The sequence below is a fragment of the Sebastes fasciatus genome, chromosome 2 (genome assembly GCF_043250625.1).
Source record: "Sebastes fasciatus isolate fSebFas1 chromosome 2, fSebFas1.pri, whole genome shotgun sequence".
Classification (NCBI taxonomy): domain Eukaryota; kingdom Metazoa; phylum Chordata; class Actinopteri; order Perciformes; family Sebastidae; genus Sebastes; species Sebastes fasciatus.
In genome coordinates this window covers 13774182-13799597 of record NC_133796.1, presented here as the reverse complement: position 1 = coordinate 13799597, position 25416 = coordinate 13774182, and the positions used below count along the sequence as shown (strand labels likewise).

The window sequence follows — 25416 nt, the reverse complement described above, 5'->3', positions numbered from 1 at the left end:
TTTGGCATCTGTTCATTTTGTTAAGAGAATTCTGCAGCTTTATTTTTGCACCTGTTTTCTGTGTTGGGCTTACTGTGTTTCTTAAGCAGCTCTTCATAGATCATCATACGAAGATTACAAGAAGTTGTTTGGCCAAAATCTAATTCTGAAGGACCATTTTATGGTACACTATCCAAGAATGCTTTGTTTGTTTGTTTGGACCTCTTTCACATTTGTGATGTATGAGATTTGAGGCCAAGCATAATCCAATGAAGAGGCAAGTGCATGTGGTATGCAATTTCAGAAATGTTGCCAAAACTCTTGCTTATAAACATCAGGTTCAACAAATTTCAAGCTTGGGGACCCGTTTTGTAAAAAAATGCAATGTTGGCAATGCCCATCCTGTGAACATTGGTTCTTTCAAAAAAAGTTGTTATTATACTGGAGGGACTTAAATCAGCCCTTCACACAGATTTGACAATGAGTAGCATCATATAGTTACACATTCGCTGACTGTAAATGGCCAGAAATACAGGATTGGATCTCTGGTGAGATAAATAATGTTATACCCCAGGGCGAGACATTCCTCTTTCTTATTAGAGTACTTGAAGTCCTGTACTTTGATGAGCATTTTTTATGCATATGTTGTGCAACAAACTAAAGACTTTGAAATTATGAATTTCGATGATGTTGCAGATGTTAGACCTCTTGACATTATGTCAGATTTTAGCACTGACAAGCTCTATCTCAGTCCGATAAGATAAGGTATACGACTTTGTAGGTGTGGTTCGCCTGATTGTTTGATGTCATGTTCAGTAATTGCATTTAAAAACATGACTTTTTTTTTACTTGTTTTATATACTGTATTACAAATGAATGTACAAGCATTACTGCCAAGCAGGTGAATTATAGAGTGATATTGTGGTTTTAGCTGACGTGTGTCGCCTCACTGTTTTGAGCGATGCTCGTTCATGTCTATGTAGAGCGAGCAAGTGCAAGCTCTACGTTGACTTCCATTAATTTCAAGGCCGCAGGTGTCGCTGTTAACAAGCAATTCTGAAAGTTACAAATAGTCCCTTTAAAAAGTGTGCTTTTTAAAAAAAGAAAGTTGAATATTTACAATGAAAACTAAATAAATGGCTAGTGAATGTAATCTGTCTTTGTCATTATTGAAAGAAAACTTTACAGTCACCTGGTACTTCCATTAAACATAAGTGGCACAAAGTAACACTTTTTATGTGTTTATCTGGATTACACATGATTGTGTCAACCCTGTAACACAGCAAATGTGTTACAATTGCTTACACATTTGCTATTTTGAAATCAGTCATTTTTAACACATTTCTTCTTAGAGATTTGCATTTTTGAAAGATTTGAAAGTAAAAAAAATAGAGACGCATTGGCCCTAAAATGAAGGAAGACACAGAACATCAATGAAAAAAAATAATTTTGACTAACTTTTATACCTGGCCGACCCAGTCACGCCTTATTTACTTTATAACTGTGTGTGTTTTACCTGTTATATGTTTTATCTGCCTCGTTTAGTCTCGTCAAGTATTTGTTTTAAAGCACGGACCAGAAGTGGCAACTGTGAATCTCGTTGTATTTAATACAATGACAATAAAGCTTTCTATTCTATTCTATTCTATTCTATTATTGTATTCTTTATTCTAACAAGGATTTACCTGAACCTAACTTTTGTGACCTCTCTTTTTAAATCTTTAAGCATCTGTGCACTCGATCAGAAATACATGCTTTACTCACCTCCTCCGTTTTTGTAGCACAAGTAAGGAAATCTCCAAACATTGGCCAGGTCCACCGCGAAGCCAATAACCGACAGGAGAAAGTCCATTTTCTTGCCCCAAGTTTCTCGCTCTTCCTCGGTGAGTCCTGGAGGAGAGGGAATGATGGAAGAGCTGGCGTACTGGACGCCATTCTGGTCCTTCACCAGTATCAGTTCTACCTCTTTTTTTTCCACATTGCACTGTTTCAGCGGGGCCACCGACGAGAGCTTGTGTTCTGGCAGGACCTGGATATTCATCTTCTCTGCGGTGCTTTTACGGAAGCCCCACTGAGGACCTGATGGTCTGAGTTGGCGACAATCCCAAGCGAGTGTTCTCCGCCGAAACTACAGCTGCCACCTCCGCGTACATGGGCTGCAAAGAGGAGGGAAGACAAACAAAAAGAGAGTTTTGGAGAGGTTTGTGCGTAAAAGTTGGAGTACAGCGAGAAACAGGCTACAGGTTAGGAGTGCCAGGGAGTTGGAGAGGTGACATGATTTCCTCCCATAGCAGCCAGACCTAATGTCTGTGTGCAGCATTAAGATAAAACATTGCATCTGTGGTCTGATGCCCAGCAGTAGCAGGTACTTCAGAGCCAACTCCTCCCAGCGTCACTGAGCGTGTAAAGCGTAGTGTGCGCCTTTTTAACAGTCAACTCAATTAAAAAAAGAAAAAAAAAACTTCTTTCATAATATAATAAAGATAAACATAAATGGTTATTTAAATATAGCACCGTTACTAAAGCAATTTCTGCAGCTCCGTACTTGGTAAAGCTAGGGACACCTCTCCATGACCCGAAGCTGCTGTTGTCCAGACTGGTCTGAGGACTGAAGTCTGCCCATTCTGAAGGAACTATAAGACTCGCCTTCTCCAGCGGACAAGATATCAAATGCGAGCTTTTAAACCGGTTTGCTCTCTCCCCTCCACGTGATATTTTATAATTGAACACTCCATGTTTGATGTGGGCTTGGCATGATCGCTTTTTTTTTTTTGTCTGAGTTCCCATAAACTTGCACATCATGCTGCTGAGTTGTCAGTGCAACAATCAGTGTTTTTTAAAGATGAATCCACGTAGAGGGGAAAATAACAATTCATTGATGTTCTGTGTCTTCTCTCATTTTAGGGGTCAGGTGCCAATGCGTCTGTCGTTTTTTACTTTCAAATCTTTCAAAAATGCATGTGTTAAAAATGACAGAACACGTATTGATTTCAACATAGCAAATGTGTTTAAACAATTGTAACACATTTGCTGTGTTACAGGGCTTGACACAATCATGTGAAATCCAGATAAACATATAAAAGTGTTACTTTGTGCCACTTATGTTTAATGGAAATACCAGGTGACTGTAATGTTGTCTTTCAATAAGTACAAAGACAGAATACATTCATTAGCCATTTATTTAAGATTTCATTGTTAATATTCAACTTTTTTTTCTTTTTTTTTAAAAGTACACTTTTTAACTATCCAGGCATTACATTTATTTGTTATACAATATATAAAACAAGTAAAAAAAGTAATGTTTTAACAGGCCTCTATGACTGCTTACCTTTTCCATAAATAAAATATTCAGTTTAGAAAACCAAGATGTGAACTTTTATGTGTCAGGGCCATGTCAGGAGCAGAATAAAAAATACTAGATCATGTCTTTGCTTTACAGGTTGGTGGTAGGATTTAACATTTTTTTTTCAGGAGACATAAGATCACTTCACCTTCAGCTTCCTTCCTCCTTGAATATCCCATGCACCAAAACTTTTTTAATGTTTTAATTTGGACTTTATCTGTTCCTTCTCTGTACTAAACAGATTGAATTACAGTTTTCTAAGAAGCCATGAAAGCTTTGTGTTCCATGTGTAATTCAATTCTACAGCAGCTTTAGCCAGGGGCAATGATTTTTATTAGATATGGTTGATCAGTTCATCCCATTAAAGTCAATGAATGTCCTGTTTGCTCTCCAGTGCTTGTTTTATAAAACCCTAATAGGGCTGGTTTTGGACGTTTTGTTTGTGAAGATTGAATAACTGCAGTGATGGTAAAGCAAAGGACCAGGTAACAAGGAAGGATAATGTGTTATTACTCTTGTTTTCTCATGAATTAGTTCTATTCTTTTGTACTTTGTTTCATATTGTCAGGTAGCCAAGAATGGCCAAATGTGTTGTGTTAAAATGATAGTGTTTGATGGGGAGTGTATTTCTAGGGTGATGTTGTACATTCAACAATGTCAAGGCACAAATAATACAGTAGCATAGTTTGTTGGAAACTGTCTCCCAGAAGTGACTCACAGATGTAAAGCAGGTGTATACTGAGAATAGACGGTAACAAGTAGGAACTGAGCCTGTGATCGTGCTGCACCCGTAGAGGTGTACAGGACTGCTAAAGGCAAAATGATATCATCCCTTACCTGTTACCTTGATAATCCCGGATTTCAGCTTCTGGCTGCGTATTGAGACCTCCCTTCTCTTTCTTAAGGTTCAGGCTCTCTCATGTTAACCCGAGGATGAGAAGCTAATGAAACAAGACGCACTTCCTCTCAGCAGCAGTCACAGTACAACCCTCTGGATTTAACCTGTGCATTTGGTTAGGGTCACCGCAACCAATCGCTTCTCCTGTCTGTCCCTTTGCCTCTGCGCTTACTTGTGCAAACATGCACTGCTACTTCTTTACATTACCTAATAAACCCCCAATCCACACACACACACACACACCATCACAACCTTTCACCCACCTTTTCTGAGTATTTAGATGACCGCGCAGTTTCAGTTTGTACTAACTCTGCCATTAGTGTCAGCCCTAGATCATAAAAATCACCTTAAAGGGATAGTTTGGGTGTTTTGAAGTGGGGTTGTATGAGGTACATATCCATAGTAGGTGTATTACTTACAGTAGATGACTGTCAGCATGCCCCCAGTTTGGAGAAGCAGAAAGGACGGGAGCAAAGCAATATACTGCTGTGGACGGAGCCGGCAGCATAATGTATTTTAGCCGCCTAAACTAACACTTTAGTTAGCCGCCTAGACTTTCCCCCAGGAGACTGCTGTTTGTGTGCAGTGTGAAACATAGTCATTTTAAGCCAAACCATTTATTACTAAAACTAACCAAGTAGTTTTGTTGTGTTTTTGTTTTGTTTCAATTTACAACATTAATCACATGTTTAAATCTGTTTAAAATTTTAAATATGTCGAAACGTAACTGAGAATGCAGTTTAGTTGTATGGGAACGTCATTTTGTAGGAGACAGGGTTGAAAAGAGAAGCTCACCTAAAAAAACTGATATACATTTAAGTGTACGCTATATTTACAATGTTTTCCGACGCAAAACTGAACTGAAAGTGGAATTTATCTATACTGTTTTTGTCAACAAAGTCTGCTTGATTTGAAGAGAACATAGATAAGTTTCATTTACAGCTCAGTTCCCCATCGAAAGGGGCTGTCTGACGGCAAGATAAAGCGGTGAAAATATTCTAAATATAGAGTACACTGAAATAGATATTGATCTTTTTAGGTGAGCCTTTCTTTTAAGTGGCTAACATACATCCACAGCAGTATATTGCTTTGCTCCCGTGCCGGTACTCCAAGCTGGGGGCGTGCCGACAGTCATCTACTGTAGGTTATACACCTACTATGTATAAGCACTTAATACCACACCACTTGAAAACATCCGGATTATCCCTTTAACTCCGTACTACATAAGAATGACCTCAGATGTTTTATGACACAGGTAACTGAGACTTTCCAGATAGGCCTTTTTCCCAGAAAACATTTTGTCACCGCAGGAAAAGAACAGGTGTAATAATGAAATTAATTAATTGGTCACTTTAACTGGGACTCCATCATTAGTGCTATTAGTAACACCTGTACTGTTCCTACTATGACAAGTCAAAATGTCTGCTGTGAAAAAGGCCGTTTGTGCTGCGTGAGCCATGATTCTAAAATATTCTTAACAAAACAAAAAGTGCATTTCTTGTTTAGTCATTGCATAGACTTTTAGTGCCAGGTCATTACCACATGGTAATCAGGTCGTGGTATTAGCGTTGAGTGGGGTTTGTTTTGTTTTGCACCTCACTAAAACTCTCTGGTTTAAATCTCTTCAGGCCTCACAAAAGGGAAAAAGAGTGTCATTAGGCTTCCCTTTCTCTGGGCTTTACTAGCATCTGCAACGACTTAAGCACCTCAGCAATGTTAAGTCTTATTACCTTCGTGCTGTATACATTCAGCGAGAAGAAATAGCAGTGTGAGTCAGATGTCCAGTCACAGGGCGCAACATTTCTCCCGGGCAAACAGGACATCTGGGAAATGCCCCCTCTTAGACATTTTTTTTACGTTTTTTTCACGCTGAATGACATATTTCTAAGAAACTTATGAGCACATCTCTGGTAAACACAACATTTAAAGTGGTGGTTTTGTGTGATTCTTTGTGGAGAAACTCAATTTTACAGATCTGTCGCTTAAATCAACGACTCAATTAGTCGGCAAAATCGGATGAATGTTAGTCAACTGACAATTTCTTTGGTCAAGGACAGTCCTAGGGAAATGTGGTGTATATTTGCCAATCAGATGAGTGTTAGTCAACTGACAATTTCTTTGGTCAAGGACAGTCCTAGGGAAATGTGGTGTATATTTGCCAACAAAAGGTGCAGCAAGCCAGCAAAGTAAGTTTCTTAGCAGAACCTCATCTCGTGCCTCAGCCAACACCTACACCCCAAAATAAATCTGGGAGAATGTGGTTCCATTGTCCTCAACATGCTTAACATAATAACCAGTCTCCTTCATCTATATATCAAAGAGTTTTATCTTTCAGTTGGTCACACCCCTTCAATCTCCAAGTGACTGGTGAGTGAAGAACACAATAGGGGGGCACTCACAAGTTGAGTTTGAATGGTGGGTAGTAATTATGGGGCACAAAAAGGGAGGCTTGACAGCAGGAGGATTGGCATTATTGCTGTTTAAGCTGTGAGAGGTCTTGAAACGAGCTGTGATGGATTGGCAAGTCGCACAGTAAGATTCACACTAAACTTACATCTCCCATAAGACGCACATTTTTAATTTCCATAATGACATTTCTAATGTTCTCTTATGTAATTGTTGCGTGCGGCATATTGTTGCATTGTCATAAACGCTGTAACACATCATACTTTCTGTCACTTGGCTCCGAGAGAAAAAAAGAGAAACACTTGTAACAGTGATTGAACGTGTTTTTTCTCCGTCTCACAGAGTGTCGAGGGATGAGTTTGTTTGGAACATATAAACACTCCCACACCTTATTTGGCAAGTCTCACTGACAAGTAAAAGACAAATGTCTTTTCCGCAACCTTGCGCTGACCCATCCTTGAATATTACACAGGAAAAGTTGCTGCCCGTAATTCCCAAAAAACATCTGGAGAGGAATCAAACGCAGAGATGTGAAACATCCAAAACATTGAGCGAGAAAACAAACCTGGTTCTGCAGATACCGGCGTTGGACCGCCAATGCTTCACGCGGCTCTCCAAACCTTGCCCTCATTGGGACCTTCACTGTTTCTATAAACTATCACACAGGAAATGAGGAACAATCACTTTCCTGCAGAGAATAACAGGAGAGAGAAAGTCAACAAGGTGTCATCTGGTGTGATAAGGAAACGTAACAATGAGGTTTAGAGGAACTCCCTGATGAGACAGCGTGCCAGGCTCAAGACTGCAGGAGTTGAAGGTGGTGCTAGATGTGTGTTTGTAAGTGCATGACTCGCATTCAAAAATGTGTAGATATCCACACCATGCCAGCGTCTATAGAAGCTAACACCCATCAATGAACTATTTGCACTGAGTAAAAACCATCTTTACAAAGGCATGTCAAGCTGCCAAGCATTGTTCAAATTCAGAGAATTCTATTGTAAATTAACTGGACATCCCAAAGTGCATGTGTCATGCTGAATTAAAGACAGAGGTGTATAAAATGATGTACAAGACATCTAGAATATTTTCATTGGATGATTGATACAGCCATGAAAAACAAGGCATCTTGGGTTTGAATATTTTACTCAATGTAAGCATCAGATGTGTACACATTACCTATCAACGGCATTGTTCCAGTCATGTGTGAGGAATAGGAGAGAATACCTCTAACTATACTTGACATTTCTGTGCCTTATCCAACGTTTACGGTATTTGAGCTCACTCAGTAGTAGCAACTAACCTCTGACCTGCAGTTGGTGCACACTGTGCTGAATGTTTGAAGCTATACATCCACGTTTGTCATGCAGAACAAAGGAGGGGTCACAGAAGTGTGTATAAACACCCAGGTATCCTGTTGTTATAAGCAGGAAGGTCTATTCTATAGCAGCATAAAGCCAAACATAATTTCTTCCTCTTACGTAACCCTCCTAAAATATCCTCGCACTAACGAGGCCCGACAGCTTTTCACATTTTTTTTTTAAATTGTCTGTTGAACTATCGCACTGCCAATGAATCAGTCTGTTGTGTTGTAGTCATGCAGGTGCAACTTGCATCTTTGGTGAAGTCTGTATATTCTGTATTTATTAGGGCTGTCAATTGATTAAAATATTTAATCATGATTAATCGCATGTTTGTCCATAGTTAATCGCATATTAATCACACATTTTAATCTGTTCAAAATGTACCTTAAAGGAAGATTTGTCAAGTATTTAATACTCTTATCAACATGGGAGTTGGCAAATATGCTGCTTTATGCAAATGTATGTATATATTTATTATTGGAAATCAATTAACAACACAAAACAGTGACAAATATTGTCCAGAAACCCTCACAGGTACTGCATTTAGCATAAAAAATAAGCTCAAATCATGACATGGCAAATTCATGCCTAACAGGCAACAACAGCTGTCAGTGTGTCAGTGTGCTGACTTGACTATGACTTGCCCCAAAACTGCATGTGATTATTATAAAGTGGGCATGTCAGTAAAGGTGAGACTCGTAGTTATCAGACAAAACTGGCAAAATTTGTGTGCAGAAAAGCGTTCCACCTAACTGCACAGTGTATGCATTGCCAAATTATCTGCTGTCAAAATTGAAAGAGTTCGACACAGCTTTTGAGTTTGTCCATTAACTTCTACTTCTATACCAGAGTTTTCAAGGACTCTGGTGACTTGCCCCAAACTGCATGTGATTATCATAAAGTGGGCATGTCTGTAAAGAGGAGACTCGTGGGTACCCATAGAACCCATTTTCATTCACATATCTTGAGGTCAGAGGTCAAGGGACCCCTTTGAAAATGGCCATGACAGTTTTTCCTCACCAAAATTTAGCATAAGTTTGGAGCATTATTTAACCTTCGCAACAAGCTAGTATGACATGGTTGGTACCAATGGATTCCTTAGGTTTTCTAGTTTTCAGATGATAAGATAGTTTCATGATTCCGACATATCAGTATTTTCACTAGCTTTAAAACTGAGCACGCTACAACCTAAAAATTGCGTTATGCGTTAAAGAAACTAGTGGATTAACATTGACAGTCCTAGTATATATAGAGATGTAAAAAATGTGTTCATACTTCAGTGGATGGGAGTATTACTTTAATTTAGAATGTATTTAACTTGTTAGAATACACACAGTATTTACCGTCTATAAGTCCAACCCATCAACACTATACAATAGGTAAAATACCCTCAAGTTTTTTGAAATTCATAGCTGACTGGGTCTGAACTTGCAGAACTCATCCTCATTTGGCCTGAGAAAGCCGGGCTACCTGGTTCAATCGAGGCACACAGTAGTGTCACATCTGTTAAACAGTGGGGCCTGTCGATTCTGACCTTTCCATCCAGCCTGGCACAGTGAGTCCCCCATCCGTATGAGGCCTGTGTCCGGCTTGTGTCCACAAACAGAGGCCGCTCACTCACTCGGGTCCTGAGGAGACCAAATCGCATTACCAACACATATCTCCCACAATCTACTGCGACAGGATCACCCCCCAGGCGGGGCTGAAATGGATACAGCAATATACAACAGCCATGCAGGGGAAAGAGGGAGGATGGAGGGGTGTGGGGCCAAAGAGGAGAGCGGTAGCTGCGGTGGGTAGGGAAGGAGCCGCACTGTTGCAAGCGCGGCAACAATGTCACTTAATTGATTCCATGCCATCTCATCAATTTTGATTAAAATGAAATGAGCCTCTGTTCGTTTGAAAAGGTTAAAACAAATTGAAGGTGGAAATCACAGCTGGTAATCACAGTTTGTCTAACAGCGGGCTTTTAATGAAGCGACCCGCTCTCCATCATTCATTTCAGCCTTCTCTGTGCATATGGAGCAAGACTGTGCTTTTGTGTGTGTGTGTGTGTGTGTGTGTGTGTGTGTGTGAGCACATTGACGTTCGTTGTATTTAGAACAGCATATATTAGGTTTGTATTAGCATCATGGCCTCCTTACAGATGAAATTCTGTCCTGACAGCACATGAGCTGGAATTTGCAGTTGTGCCAAAATGGATTCATGGTCTCAAGAAAAAGTAAAAAAGTAATGCTTTGACCAATAAACAAATGGATTTACATTTCCAGTCCCTGTATATCCATTCAGTATTTATTTCTTTGCACTATTCGTATTGTTTACAACTTACAGAACACTTGACTTGTATATAGACAATATATCGTTTTTTATAAAATATTTATATATATACTTATTTTATCACCACTTGTGTACAGTCCTGTCTATTCCTTACCGTTATTTGTCCAGCTTTGTTGTCCTTGTCCCTAGCTGGGGGGTTTTCTATTTCTGTGTTTAAGAACGTTTAGAGACTTCCATAGTCAAATTTCGTGTATGTATGTACTTGGCAAATAAATCAGATTCTGATAACTCATTTGTTAAAAAAGGAAGGGACTATCTGAGGAAAATATTTATTTTTTGTACTCTTATTTACATATGATTTACACAAATTCTCTGCTTGATAAATCATATTGACATATAGACAAGCACATATGTTAGAGGTGACTTCAACACAACGATTTCCACAAAAGTGGACCGATCAAACATCACAAAACAGTTGACAATTCATAACTTGACTTTTGTCTCCTGGCGACTTAAAAACTCCTACCAAACAAGAACATACATAGGCCTACTACTCACCCCATCACATCTCTTTCTCACGAATCAATTACTTCCTCACTAGCAACTCACCATAGACGTCATTCTCTGCTCAGTAGACTTATCTGACAGCTCATTTACCAAAGACTCCAACATAACCATCCCCACAACAGACTGGGAAAATTTGGCGTTTTTAACTTTGGTCTGGAGTGGCAGATGAATAATAAAAACAATCCAGGCATTGCCATCGATGACATCAAAGTTTACAGGGTGCTAAAAGGACATTCACAGCTTTTAGATACGTTGATATAAAACAGAGACAGACACCACCGCACATGTGTTTTGGAAATGTGAGCCACTAGAACAATATTGGGGGGGGGAAGTGGCCTTCAAACAGGAACAGGAAAAAAGTGCATATGGTATATAGAAACTGTCACATAAAGAATCCTTCATAATGTGTCTTTATCAACACATATTGTTCTCCAAGTCTCCCATACACATTCTATAGTGTTTGTTTATGTTCCATTAACACACAAATTCTGCATCTGTTCATCATTCAGTCTTCTTCCCACTTCAAAATGAAAACAGGTGGGTCACAGAAAGGCCAAATGAAGAAATGCAATGCATACAAATTGAGCAATTATAGCACATATGTTACAGTAACACAATTGGTAAAATAAAATGATACATTTCTTGAAATCTTTATGTTCAAGATCAAAGATTCACTTTCATTTTCTGCTGGCATTAAGGTACAAAGGTGATAATAGAACTCATTCATATCCTGCTTTATCTTCAGTTTCAGTGCCTCATGGTTAAATGCAACATGTGCACATAATATATGCCGCACCATGAATCTATTTATTTTAATTATTTTAAAGAACAGGCCAAAATGATGACAAACTCAAAGTGGTACTCACAAGCAGAAGAACAACAAACACACACATAATGGAATTTATGTAGGTAACTACTGGCACCTGGTGGTGGTTTAGAGAACCAGAGGTCTATCCACAGCCTCATTAAGCCTCATTATAGACAGTCTACAGAAGTCATTACAAGTTCCCTCGGTGGTGAATATAAAAACACGGGCAAAATAACAATTGTATTCTTGTTTTATTTTAAAAAGCAAACTTTGCAGTGTTAACAAAAAAAAAAAAAAAAAATCCCATAATTGCAATGCACCTTGCTAAATAAATAACAGTGCCGCTAGTTAATCTGAAAGCATACCCCGCTGGGATGTGCTGTTGTGAAGAAGCACTGTTGCCTTTTTGCTCACAAATTGCCCTATTTTCAGTGGTTGGTTTGCTTTAGTAAACTCAAAGCTGCATAGACGTGCTGCTGTCTCAGCAACAACGGTCTTCAGTAGAAATGCAAATAGATACACATGCAAAGCAAACCTCTGGCTAATTATACAGCCGTCTTACAAGGTTTGTGTCCCTGAGCACTGGAAAAAAGTGTAATGCACAGCATGTATGGTCTTCGTAGACATAGCTTTAATACACAACATCTGTGGGTTGCCAGATTGGAAAGATCTTGATAAAGCTTACTGTACATTAATTATACTGCAACACAGAAGCACGAAGACTCTTTGCTTATATTTAAAAAGGTGTTGGTTTGGCAATTTCTTTACTCATTTACAGAGGACCACAAAAACAAAGGAGAAAATACACAAAGCTACATTCATCTAATAAGTCCAAGCGAGTGTAAGCTCAGGCTACAGAGGATGATGTGTCCAAGTCAAAAACATGGTGAGGCAGTTTAAGTACATCATAAAACATTACGTCACTAACATTAGAACTCTAAAGATTGCAGGGCTTATAAAGCTAAAGGTGCTAAATTCCAAATTCAGAGCATATCCAGCCGCTTCCCAGAGCGTCAACGCACGAGGCATCCTTTAGCACCTGTAAACACAGCGGGCTTTCCATTAACTATAACGTAAACCCATCCGCGGCAACATTAAAAACTCAGAGAAAATGCTGTGGTGGCGTAGTTTAAAGAACGAAAGACGAAAGACACCGGGTGGGCAGGAGGGGAGGTGGATAGGACCAACAAACACAAGGCTTCCATCCAGTTGACCGCTGTCCGTGTCCCGTGCGTTACGTTTCACTTTCACGTTACAATCAGCTGTTCATTCGTGTGCCGTGTTCACAACGTCAAGTCACATTTTCACTTTACAAACATAGACATTTTTAAGCCCAACCATGTTGTTTTTTCCTAAACCTAACTAAGTGGTTTTGTTGCTTAAACCTTTTCTTTTAAAAGATTATTTTTTGGGGCTTTTTTTCCTTTATTTGATAGTGACAGTCATGAAAGGGGGAGAGAGAGAGAGGGGTTATGACATGCAGCAAAGGGCCACGGGTCAGATTCAAACACCGGGCCGCTGCGGTAAGGACACAACCTTGGGACATGGGGCACCCAGTCTACCAGGTGAGCTACCAGGGCGCCCCTTGTTGCCTAAACCGAAGCAAGTGTTGTTGTTTAATTCACAAGGTTAAGCACGTGTTTATTGCGACCTAAAAGTGACGCCGAGGGATCTGACAAAAAAACGTCAGTATGTGACGAGTTGGGATGAGAACGTGTTGGCATATCTATGATTGAGAGATTGCCTCCACATGGCTCTCAACATGGGGACGGCTGAGCCGGCAGCGAGCAGCTAACGGTGCAAACAGTGCAAAACCTGGGGGAAACCGGAGGTGATACGCTTCCGTGAAAACACCCCTGGTTCGGGACTGCGTTATCAGCAGTAACCGCTAGCCAGTGGGGCACACACACTGAGACTCGCATGCACTAAAATGCACACGCAGCCTGCTATACCGGTGCTCTGAATTTAAAATTTAGCACCTTTAAAACACCGAGTGCCCACGTGACTTTTCTGACATATTTTCATCCTATAACTAGCTTTTAAATTTTTTTTTTTATGATAAACACATAACCAAAACACACGCACACACAAAACTTTAGGGATAAAATAGTCTGCAATACGACATTTCTTGTGCAGTGACTCAGGGAAGTGGTTCTTTGAAATCTCTATAAGGCACTAAAAATTGAAAATAGAAGCACTCTAAAATCCATCTATAAAAAGGCAAGCACATGACTTTTAATGTGGCTCCGTTGTGGCAAATGACTTGAATCTGTTAAAAGTCATAGGGGCAGATGACACTCTCACTTTTTCCCTCTCAGCGCAGTGGATACAGTGTTCTGTCTCTCAGTGCAGTCAAGGAGTAGGAGTTCACGGCCATCCTCTCAGTCTCAGTCATCTTTTTTGTCAGAGGTGCTGTCCTCCTGTTTTACCACTGAACAGGCCTGGCCGGATAATTCCAGGTCACCTGGACACGCCTCCTGCATTGCTTGGTATCTCTGAAGCTCCAGGTAGGTGGTGAAGAGCTTGGCGTACTCCGGGTGGCTCGTGGCAAAGTCTTGAAATTCAGCTGAAGAATCACAGGAACGGAGAAAAGCATTAGGATACAGTGGAGCTCAGGATAAGGGAAGCAAAAAATAATAATGCGAAAATATTGTATATGTTTATTCCCATTTCATAATATCCTGTTGGAAATGCAAAAGGAGGTTAGAAGAGCAAGATGTAGCTTGGCGTTGGAAGTGTACTCACGGAAGGTGATGAAACCAGAGCCGTCAGCATCAATCTCCTTGAAGAGCTTGGCCATGTTCAGATTGGACACACCCAGAGCGGAGCGCAGCAGAGCAGTAAACTCCTCTCGGGTGATTTTCTCATCCTTATCTGTATCGAACAGCTGCGTGACAGAGGAAAGAAACAGAGAAAAATGTGTCTGCATGTTCAGGAATAATAATAGTTATTTAAGGTGTGAAAACAGGCAGGCAGGTTAGAAAAAACTTCAAATTGTTGAAATCAATTTTGGCTAAATTAGTCGGACGAAAATATAGTTTCACTTCATATTACATAAACACCAGAACTGTTTGTCCAAAACCACATTTGATATTATGGCCAGCGAAATGGCTCCATGCTCTCCACAACAGACAGACTTTGTTAACTTGACATTATCCAAGCCTCCCTGAATGCTGCCTCTGTTCTTCCTACGGTGCCGTCTGCTGTGCTCTAATGTCAACTAAAGCCAGGGCTGGATGATTTAGCGCTTTTTTTTTGCATTCTGCTTATTTTATTGTAATTTCAATATTTACTTTTTATATTTAGTATAAATAATAAACATCATATAATCTGTAGATATACACATAATTTGTCACAGGTTCTAGGTACATCTCAGATATATATCAGAAATATCTGCCTGACATAGCACTGCAACCATAGACTGTATATACAGTAAGTGGACGTAGTCACACATTGGTTTGTGGACTACGCTTTGAAGCCTCCAGAAGTACAACATTTTTAGGTGACCAAAATGTTAAAATTAATTTTCATGAAGTGAAAACACTGTGAAAGGGTTAAAATTCTAAGACGTAAACACGGACAACTCCCAGACCGGACAACGCCGTGGTAGCAACCTGTCAATCACAAGGTAGCCACGCCCTAAAGCATACCCTGCTTTATCGTCTATTTGACTCTAAATGGGACCATAATTTGTTGGTTGTGTATTTTTGAGTTCAACAATAATGTTATTGATAACTAACTATTAATTCAGGGTCCTGGCCGGAAATATTCAATATCTTATTTCAGTAGTGTCAAATTTCCACAGTAGCAGCAACAGGTATTCAAGGTGTTTACGTTACCGACGTACGTTGGAAGTGATGTCTGCAGGGTGTTCTGCATGGAGGAATTTTGTTGAGGGATGTTCCCTTAACTGACATTCCCTGAACAGGGAGTAGGGAGTAAAGTTTATGTACACTGTGGATCGGAATGCAGGTATGTCTGATAACAAGCCTTGAAGAATTTAGGCTGTTTTCACATGCAAAAGAAGCCCTAGGGAGTACTAGCTTGGGTGGCCTTGGGTGACCTGATAAAGAGGGATACTACCATACACATTTCTGTGTATCTTTATTCAGCGTACATTAAGATAGAGCACTGCTGATTCTTCAGGCCCTAGTAGGAGCACAGCAATGTCACAATATTACTGTGGTACCTGGAAAGCCATTCGAAGCACATCCTCAGTGTTAGCTGGTCGACACAGGATGGTCACGCCGATGACGTACTCTCTGAAGTCTATGGTGCCATCTCCGTTCTAGACAGGGTCAAAGAGACGGCAAAATACTTGAGTCGGTAAATGCACAGATTATTATAATGGATGCTACTTTGCCCTCTATGGTCTAAAAATACAGACTGGCAATGTCTGACATCATCAGTTTTGAATGTTAAAGGGAGTGTTGGAAAAATAAAGGGTGATATATAATATCATAAGTGATTTCTATAAATTGCAATTCTCTATTACTGGAAAATTCTGAGGCACAGATTTTCTGAGGAAAAAGGATCCTCATTGAACTGGATGTTAGAGGCTGTTTTTATACTTCCCATTCAGACCTGTGGTAGACATAGCTACCAGTGAAGGAGGCCACACTACGTTGATCATAGTCTCCTCTGCTAGGCTGTATAAATCCTGAACCCACACCTCCCAATTGTACTATCATCGGTACACGTGATATGCGGTGATGTAATGTGTACGGAATTCTGTAAATTGAATATTAAGATAGTTGCACATTATGTTGTCAACCATTATATTTATGGTGCAGGTGATTCATGCAGGAGGTGTCGGGGCCAATTTGACTATACTAAGACTTATTCCAGACTTATGCAAGTCTTAGCTGTGCGTCAACTATAGGAAATTCAGCATTTAAGTGTCATTCATAATGGTACTGTTTGATGGTTCAAGTTGCTCTGGTTAGATAAAAACTAAATATTTGATATACACGTCTCTCACCCTGTCAAACAGTGCAAACAGCTCTTCGAGGGCTGGGTTGACAGGCAGCTTCAGGAAACTGGCAAACTCCTCGATGGTGATTCGTCCTCCTTTACAAGAGATGGCCATGGCTGCGAAGCCCTCCAGCTCCTTCTTCATGTTGTCCCACTTCAGACTGAGGGAGCGCGGCACAAGGAGGAGGTTGTGGTTGATGTCATACTTTGCATAACGTTAAACTTTGGAGCCATACATGTCATTGTTAATGTTCCTGTCTGGCGATCCCTAGTGTACTTTAAGTGAGGTGTTCTTACTTCAGTTTACGGCTAATTTTGGTGAATTCCACCAGACCGGCCTCCATGGGCAGCGTTAGCTCACCGGCTGAGATCATCAGACGGCAATCTTCATATGTGTGGTCTGTCACTGGAACTCCCAAAGCCCTGAAAGCAGACAGTTTGCACGTACAGTGATCGGCTCAAATGCTTGTGATGCTTGTAAAGAGCTGGATGCTGCAGGCCAGGAAAATATGCAATGGTTAGACAGATCAGAGGAATGCAGTAACCAAACTCATCGTACAATAATGTAATTCTAATGCTCAAATTCATAACGGTTTTATAATATAATTTTTTTTTAAAAATGGTTTTAAAATATTAATCTGCTCTTTTTGGGCAAACATTTCCAGAAGAGTTAAAAGTTCAGACGAAGGTTATGATATGTGTAAATAATACTTGTAAGCATAACTAGTAATAATAATGGTCCAAAATGATGGAAAATTGCATAGTTTTAAGTCAAAAATCTTTAAATTTTCTTGGGGGAGGACCACCAAACCCAATATCTCCTACTACCTTTTATTCACTGTTGAAATTCAGAATGTCTCTGTTCTCTATTTTTTTAAGATTATTTGTTAGGGCTTTTATTGGCTTTATTAGAGCAGCCGGAGAGTGACAGGAAAGGGGAAAGAAAGGGGATGACACGCAGCAAAGGGCTACAGGCTGTAATCGAACTCGGGCCGCTGCTAAGGACTACAAATAATTGGTTGAATAGAAATCGTGGCCATCATATTTAACAGCATACTCTTCTTAACCACTTATTTATTTTCTCTTCAACTTACATGTACTCCATATGTGTTTAACATTGCATTTATTACTTTTATAAGCATATATACTTAAGCTTTTCTGTTGCACTTTGCTGTACTGTCTCTGTGCTTGAGCAATACACGGTGGAATGTGCGTTTCAGACCAATCAACACTTACTGGGCCATAGTGTCTCGCACTCTGCTAGCAAACAGATGAGAGCTCTTCTTCTCCTCCTCTGTGGGGATATGTGTCGGCAGGAACTGAAAAACAGGAGAAAACAGATGAAAAAGGTCACAGGGAGGGTCGAGCAGAAAGTAAACTTGTAAAGCTTTGCATGAAAACCAAATCCCTGAATGCAGAAAACGCATCTCGGGCTTAATCTAATGACTATATTTAAGCAAATTAAGGTTACACACTTAGCTTTCTTTAGTTTAATTTAATAGCAGAGTGTGGCACTGATACAACCGGTAAAACTAAAAGTAAAGCTAAAGTTACACTTTGGAGAAAAATCATGAATAACAATAAAATATGACATAAAATGCGTATTTTACAATTTCTTATAGCTAAACAACAAAGGCAGTTTGTAGTATCTTTGCCATTATATTAGGAAGCACATAATGGGGAATGGCTGCTACCTCTATCTCTACTGTGGTGTACAGCTGGCACAGAGTCAGAAGCAGCAGCGTCCTCCTGCACAAAACACAAGCAGGACAGTCAGTTACATATTTATTTCAGAGTAGCAACAGTTGTTGCAAAACAAGGCAATAATTTTCCCGTTACTGTGTGTTATGATCGCGTTTATTGTCTAAGAAAAAGTAGCAGCAGACACACTACCTTCAGCAAACATGCATACTATAAGTAAAACATGAGAAACTGCAGAAAGCATACTTACGAGCTGAAACCCTGCCAAGTCCAAGACACCGTGTCCTGGAGGAACAAATACAGGGAATGCTTAAACCTTCATAAAAACATTAAGACAGGGATAAAATGGTATACAGCCAAGCTTCTAGTGCTGCTATCAGTCTCTCAATGGGACTGATTGCATGAAAGTTGGACAGTTCAGCCGAATTCATAAAAAATGAAATGGCAAATAACATGAGAGGATGTCAACAATGTCCCCTCAAAGATGTGCAGATTTACTGATAAAAACCCATGTACCTTTGCTTGAATGGATACGTTATTATTAGTATTGTACGTGTGTGTACTGCACCCCAACAGGATGCATTTCATCTTTGGCTCTGCCTCTATATAATTATCTTCTATGAATCTGGCTCTCAAGATGTGAGGCAACATATATTAACGCTGTGTTACACAATAACAGTCGCTCACCAGTTTGTTGGGATATCTCATAATCACAGGTTGCACAGGGACCCCTGGGATAAAAGCACCTAGAGGTGGAGGTGTAACACAGTGTTAAAGTATCATGGAGACTTCTTACTATGAATGAATGAGTTAAAGTTGAATTGTTGCGTCATGTATGACTAAACAAAGCTCACATTCCAATTCTCCCACCTCACTCAAACCTAGTTTTGTGGTTATCCATTAACAACAAGTCAATGTACAAAGCACATCATATAATGAATGCATGGAGCAGCGTAGTGTCGACTGTTCTCTGTTGTGCAGCCTTTACTCTCGGTGGATTAGATTTAGTGAAAATGATAGATGTGCTATAAGCAACAGAAGGAACTGTTAGTAAAAAGTTGTTTGTGATTTTTTTATTTTGTCTGTTATAATTTTCCTCGTAACAGAAACAGAAACTTTACATTTACTGTACAATTTACGTTTCATGTCTTACCTTGTTTGAACGTGATGAGACATGACCGATTACTACACGTTCCCTCTGGAAATATCAGGACCTGAGGAACAAAGCTTCATTAGTAAATGTTAAAATCACAAGTTTTATCAAGTATGCAATGTTATGCTATTGCTCCCTTACAACATGCAAAGTATGCTAGTTTTGAGTCAACATTGTATGCGCTTCACTAATTCTCTGATAGCGTTAAAAAACAGAAGTATAATTCTCTGGGGTAATCGAAAACTGACAAAGGAAACTGAAACATCCTGAGTTACGGCTCTTGGGTTTTCTAAGATTACATCACTTTTCTCTGCAGCTATAACCAATGCTAATACTAATGATAAACCTTTCAGGGAAGGTGTCAATAAATACAAAAAATAATAATGATTCTTAAATTACCAACATTCTGATCAGTCAGGATTAAATTAATAAATTAAATATTAATAGCCATTTACAGACTGTGTGGGCTAAAACACCAAAGATTCCTAATTCTTCTTTACAATAATTTACTTCATGTTTAAAATCAGGCAGGAAAACTCATAAAAATATGCTTTTACAGACAAAACGTTTTTGTCCCCGCGAGATGGCTACTTTTTCCCACTGGCTGGCTACTCCAGATACTTGTGGGATTTCCAATTTAGCACAGGTCTTCGTCACATGGGTATATTTTTTTTTAACTTTGGGGAAGCTCTCTCTTTTTTCAACATACACGTTTTTGCAGCCCTGAGGAGTTGGGGATTTTTTTGCCTGGGGATGGGTTTTTTTTTTGTGTTGAGACAGACCTGTGGCCAGTGGCCTCCTGACTTGGCTCGGCTTTCAATCTCCTGGATTGTATTCTTCCTGGAGTCTGGGTCTTTCCTGGACACCAGCACTGGCTGAAGACAGCGCACAAACCCTGCAGAGAGGGCAAAAAAAACACACACGCATTAACACACACTTAGAAGAGGAAAACACTCATTCTCATATTTTTCACTGATTAATTAATGCCTGAGCCTTGGGTTAATTGCATGGCTTTATTAACATTAAATAAGACAGGGCCATTTCATTAGATGGTCACTTACTGATGCTATCACTGTTACATGACAGTTTATGAAGCAAATCAAATCAGCAAAGCAATTGATAGGTATCTCACTGCCAAAGATGGGTGTAGCCAGGTTCTCGACCCGGGAGACGGTGGAGGGCAGGCCCGCGACGATGCACACGATCCCGTCAAAGAAGGTGGAGTGGGGGGCCACGGCCAGGATGGGGGCCTCGCTGCTGTCCACCTGCTTGCCCTTGACCACCACTCTGAAGCCCATGCAGAAGTAGTAAGCCCTCCCCAAGGCAGCCATCACTCTTCGACACATGAACCTGGAGATGGCCGGAACATTTTAGATTATTGAATTTTATGGAAAATTTGGTTAAATGGAAAAAATAAATGTGTAGCTCAAAATGCACGGGGATCAGCTGTGTTGAAATGTTTATCATTCTCACATCCGGGGCTATCATGTGAAAGGGGGCAAATGTCAGTGTTGGACTGAGCTAAAGTGTTGCAGTAACAGGAAGAGTTGCACCATTTTGTACTTTTCTTGCTAAATATTTTACCGTCACCAGTTACTTCCTCATAATCTGGAGGAAATGGCAGGAGGTCATAGTGTAGATTGAGACCTTGAGACAAAACTATGAATATTGATGTGGAACTTTTAAAACTTTTGTCCAGAGTATACAAACCTCTGACTATTTAAAGCCACATTAATCTTTCTGCTCAATTTGGCAGGAAGCTTAATGTGACCTAACGCAGTTTTGGGAGCAGAAAAGCTTCCCGCACAAACACAAAGCATCAACAACACCTTGACATACTAGCATCTGATCAGGTTATTATGGCTAGTAAGATATTTGCTTCGTCCGATATCACATGCTATGCACTGCATAATCCAATATGTGTGCTATCTTTCAACATACTTTTGTGTGACTAAACAGTAGTATGTATCTTTTGTTTGTGGTTTTTGTGGAGTTTTGTTTTGATTCAATGGAAACATCACTAACATCATTTATTGGAGCTTTAAGTTGTCAGTTTTAATTGCCAATTGTGAAATTTGACTATTTAGTAATCTTGTCCTTTCATTGCAAAACCTAAGCTTCAATGCTTTAACACCCCCTGAGAATATGTGAGCCTGTTAACAGCAAAGCAATAAGTAGGTGAGAAAGATAAGCTTCTCTCTTGTTTCCGTCACTTACACCATGTTTGGTCATAACCATTAAAATAGCTGTGGTCTAAGGTCAGAAGGGTTTTCTTGTTCCCTGTTAGAACAGCACACTGTGTACACACAACAGCTACTATTTGCATAACTGAACAGTTGTAAAGGACGCGCCCTGTTTGGTACTCAGAGGTAAAGTACTACAATCCAACCACTAGAGATTTATTAATATGTTGATATATGAATTATGACACGCTTAGTACCTTAAACCTGCAGTAGGCAGAATGTTTTTTGCATCATTGGGCAAAAATGTCATAATAACCTTTCAGCATATTATAATTCAAGTGCTCTAGGAAAAAACTAGACTTCTGCACCTCCTCATGGCTCTGTTTTCAGGCTTTAAAAAGTCTAGCCTGTGACAGGAGACTTTAGCCAATCACAGGTCATTTCAGAGAGAGAGCGTTCCTATTGGCTGTTCATTCAACAGAGGCAGCTGTCAATCACACGCAAACTCTGATCAAACGGTCAAACTAGGCAGCGCTGATCAAAAATAAATCAATATTCTGTTACTGTAATGCCTATTTCTCGCCTCAAATGTTTTCAGAAACATCTTGTAGTGTAATGTTTAACTGTAAAATTAGAAAGTTTGCTCCGGCTGGTGGGCGGTGCTTGGTAATTCCTCAACTGATCTCAACATGGCTGCCGGGTCACAAACTTTCTCATTTTTGTGATTGACAGCTGCTCAGAGACGGCAAGCCTCCAGCTCAGCTCTGATTGGTTGTTTTCCTCCGGTCTGTGAAATCTTGCAGATGCCATTAGGAGCACCGGAGGACACAGAGGCACAAGATTTCTTTTTCAGATTACCTGTCTCATGCACTACTATCAGGATATAGTGACCGTTTTATAAAAAATACGTTATACATATTTGCTCCAATTCTACCTACTGCAGCTTTAAAACACGTTTTTACTGTATTCATACTGTGTGGATATACACTGTCCAATTGGATGACCAATTCATTAATATAAATAATTATATTATATGGTTTCTATGGTTTCCCCGCTCATATCACTGACTCCTTCCTTTCTGAGAACTGAGGGGAACTGAGCTTAAGTAGTGTTTGTGGTGCAGATATGATCTAGAGACAAACATGATTCGTCAGTAACACAAGCAGCTGCACATTCTTCAAGTCATGTCAGGACATATTATTTTGAGAATACGCTGCCGTCGCTGGGTTTTCCTGTCCAGTTTATGAAACCCAGGAAACACACTGCTTCTACTACTTCTTGCTTTAGTAAAAGGCACTATTTTAGTGCAGTGAAACTCAATATTTTCTTTTCAAATCTCAATGTATGCCTTGAACAAAAGCTATGCACGGAATAGGGTGGTGGCTCACACTTGCAAAAACAGAATAGTGTTAGTATTCAACTACCTCTTTGTGGGCTATATGGGGACAAGATGATGGTCACAGTGTTTGCATATGCAGTTGCCTTGCAAACACAAAATGTTTGCACAACGCTGCACTGGTAGAAGGACGTATAGAAACACCATAAGGTAACTGCATTAGGCCAAGTTCAATTTACTTAAAACCAAGTGAACTTTCACTGCACATCCTGTACGAGTACGTGACAAATACAACTCTTGAATCTTGAAAAATTTACTATTATGTGCATGTAAACAAAAGGCAGCTGCAGGGTGCGATCATTATTACGTTTTTAAGAAATTTGAGTTGTATAAGTGATTAAGTGAGTCTGATATGGCCGGCTGTGGCTCCGGGTCACATGTCGATGTGTCCTTGAGCAAGACACTTCTCCCGAAGGCATAGCCATCGGTGTGTGAATGAGTATTTAGATTAGATCCTGATGCGCAAAGTTGGCACCTTAGCAGCCTCTGCCATCAGTGTGTGAATGGGTGAATACTGACATGTAGTGTAAAAAGCGCTTTGAATGGTCGGAAGACTAGAAAAGCACTATATAAATGCAAGTCTATGATATCCAGTCTGCCAGTGCCATATGCCAGTATGGTGAGTCTGAAGGATGTGGTGATGCCTGTGAGGTGTGGGATGGCTCTGTGGGAAGCTGTGTTGCATTGGGATGGGGTGGTGGTGTGTGTTTGTATCCTATAGTTACCGTCTCCAGCCTGTCATTGGCTCCACGGCTCCTTTCAGAGGATGGTTGAGGGTTATTATGACGGCCACTGGCCATGTCACCATGAGAACCAGGGACAGAAAGATGGCACGGACAGGGACCAGGAAGATCCCCAGGAGGACACACTGCATGAATGGAGAGGGACACACACACATCATAAATTACAGGCCTATATATACACACCATATAAGGGGATCAGCCTGCCATTTTTTCAGACATTATGCACGAGTGTGGAAATCCACATCACTGGGCAGCTTTCTAGAAAAGCACACAACAACAAGGGCTCTCATTGTTTGGTGCTTTACAAGCCGATTGTCAAAGAGAAGATTACAGGCCTGCATGGTTGCACAGCCAGTGTGTGTGAGTGTATGTGTGTTGCCAATAGCGACGACTATACTCTACAAAAGCTTGCCTTTGCATGACCATTGATGCAAAACGCCCATACTCACTTTAAGGATAGTAGCTTTGGTTAGATTGGTGTCTTGAACGAACGGGTTGATGACCGCAGGCAGCAGCAGAGATTGTTGCCTCGGCAGGGCGAAGACTCGCTGCGGCGGCATTGCAGTCCGCGTCGGTGAGCGAAGGAAGGAAGACAACAGGCAAAATGTGTTTTTTTTTAAAGTCGAGGCTGTCGTTATGTTATCATTTCACTTCCTCACATACAACGGGGACCCTACGCTCTCTCATTTCTCCCACATATCAGACGATCATCACACGGAGCAGCGAGAGAGGAACCAGGCAGAGCAGCAGCGGCAGCGTCTGCAGGCTCCGCCTCCAACGTGCTCTGCAGGCTGCCTGCAGGGCTCCAGCAGTCACACCAACAACATCAGCCTGTCTGTGTTTATGTGAAGCCTGCAGGCGGATTTGCATGCTTCTCTACAATCCGTATGAATGTTTGCATGCTGCTATTATTCCAAAGGACGTATTTCTAATATTATATTCAGATGCATGCAAAAAAAAGCCAAAATGGTGCAATCAGTGACCATGCATGTCATGTGCTTTGTGCAAAATACTGATTAAGAAATGCAGATTTTTTTATCAATCTGTGCATAACTTAATGTCCAACAATACTATTTTATTGTTGCACACGTAGCGAATGAGCATCGATTTCAAGGTGGGAAAATGTGATGTATTACCATATTTTGTTTACAATATCTCATAAATGTCCACATGGTGGTGCAGTTTCATAAACAATTCTCATTTGGTGCTGCCCTTAAATAAAAAAAGAAAGCTCCTGGTGTCTCTAGCAGTTGTGGAAAGTATAAGTATGCATTATGTGGTATGTATGTATGTAAGCATGTATTATACAGCTATCCTAGTTAAGTTAGTTGATTTGCTTACACATTACATAGCATTAGACTTCTCTGTCTGTCTGTCTATCTATCTATCTATCTATCGATCTATACAGTGTGTGTGTGTGTATGTATGTATGTATGTATACACACACACACACAAGACCTATTCTACCTGCAGTAGTATTTTTTTTACATTGTACTGATAATTCTTATGTACTTTTACTTGGGTAATATTTTGAATGCAGGACTATACACTGTGGTATTGCTACTTCTACTCAGGTAAATGATCTGCAAACCTCTTCCACCACTGTTATTTGGTATTTGGTAACTGA

The 25416-nt window shown here is 40.1% G+C and overlaps 2 protein-coding genes across 3 annotated transcripts in view; both read right to left on the bottom strand.

Annotated features, from left to right (window-relative positions):
* The window catches only part of slc6a2 (solute carrier family 6 member 2), a 38865-nt gene extending 31537 nt beyond the window's left edge, over positions 1–7328 (bottom strand). The window contains exons 1-2 of one of the 2 annotated variants that reach the window (XM_074610471.1): positions 7192–7328; positions 1744–2135 (exon numbers count right to left, since the gene is read on the bottom strand). In XM_074610471.1, coding sequence (XP_074466572.1) covers positions 1744–2020 — 277 coding nt within the window. In that variant the 5' untranslated portion in view covers positions 2021–2135; positions 7192–7328. Of the gene's footprint in view, positions 1–1743; positions 2136–2524; positions 2662–7191 lie in introns of those variants that run through there. The other variant, XM_074610462.1, reaches the window with a different exon arrangement.
* A 4543-nt stretch (positions 7329–11871) lies between these two features.
* lpcat2 (lysophosphatidylcholine acyltransferase 2) lies at positions 11872–24553 on the bottom strand. The gene is made up of 14 exons (XM_074610451.1): positions 24239–24553; positions 23772–23914; positions 20600–20817; positions 20250–20362; positions 19468–19528; positions 19002–19060; positions 18565–18599; positions 18308–18362; positions 17850–17932; positions 16911–17036; positions 16621–16774; positions 15829–15927; positions 14385–14526; positions 11872–14205 (listed from the first exon to the last, which is right to left on the bottom strand). Exons 1-14 carry the CDS (start codon positions 24347–24349, stop codon positions 14027–14029), a joined length of 1578 nt encoding a protein of 525 aa, XP_074466552.1. The 5' UTR covers positions 24350–24553; the 3' UTR covers positions 11872–14026.
* Positions 24554–25416: the final 863 nt, after the last annotated feature.

Coding starts and splice junctions, on each gene's coding strand:
- lpcat2 (XM_074610451.1), bottom strand. CDS start 24,349: ATGCCGCCGCAGCGAGTCTTCGCCCTGCCGAGGCAACAATCTCTGCTG. Junction 20,363..20,599: donor GGCTACACCCATCTTTGGCA/GTGAGATACCTA, acceptor CCCTCTCTGCAG/GGTTTGTGCGCTGTCTTCAG. Junction 16,775..16,910: donor AAAATTAGCCGTAAACTGAA/GTAAGAACACCT, acceptor GCGCTCCCTCAG/TCTGAAGTGGGACAACATGA.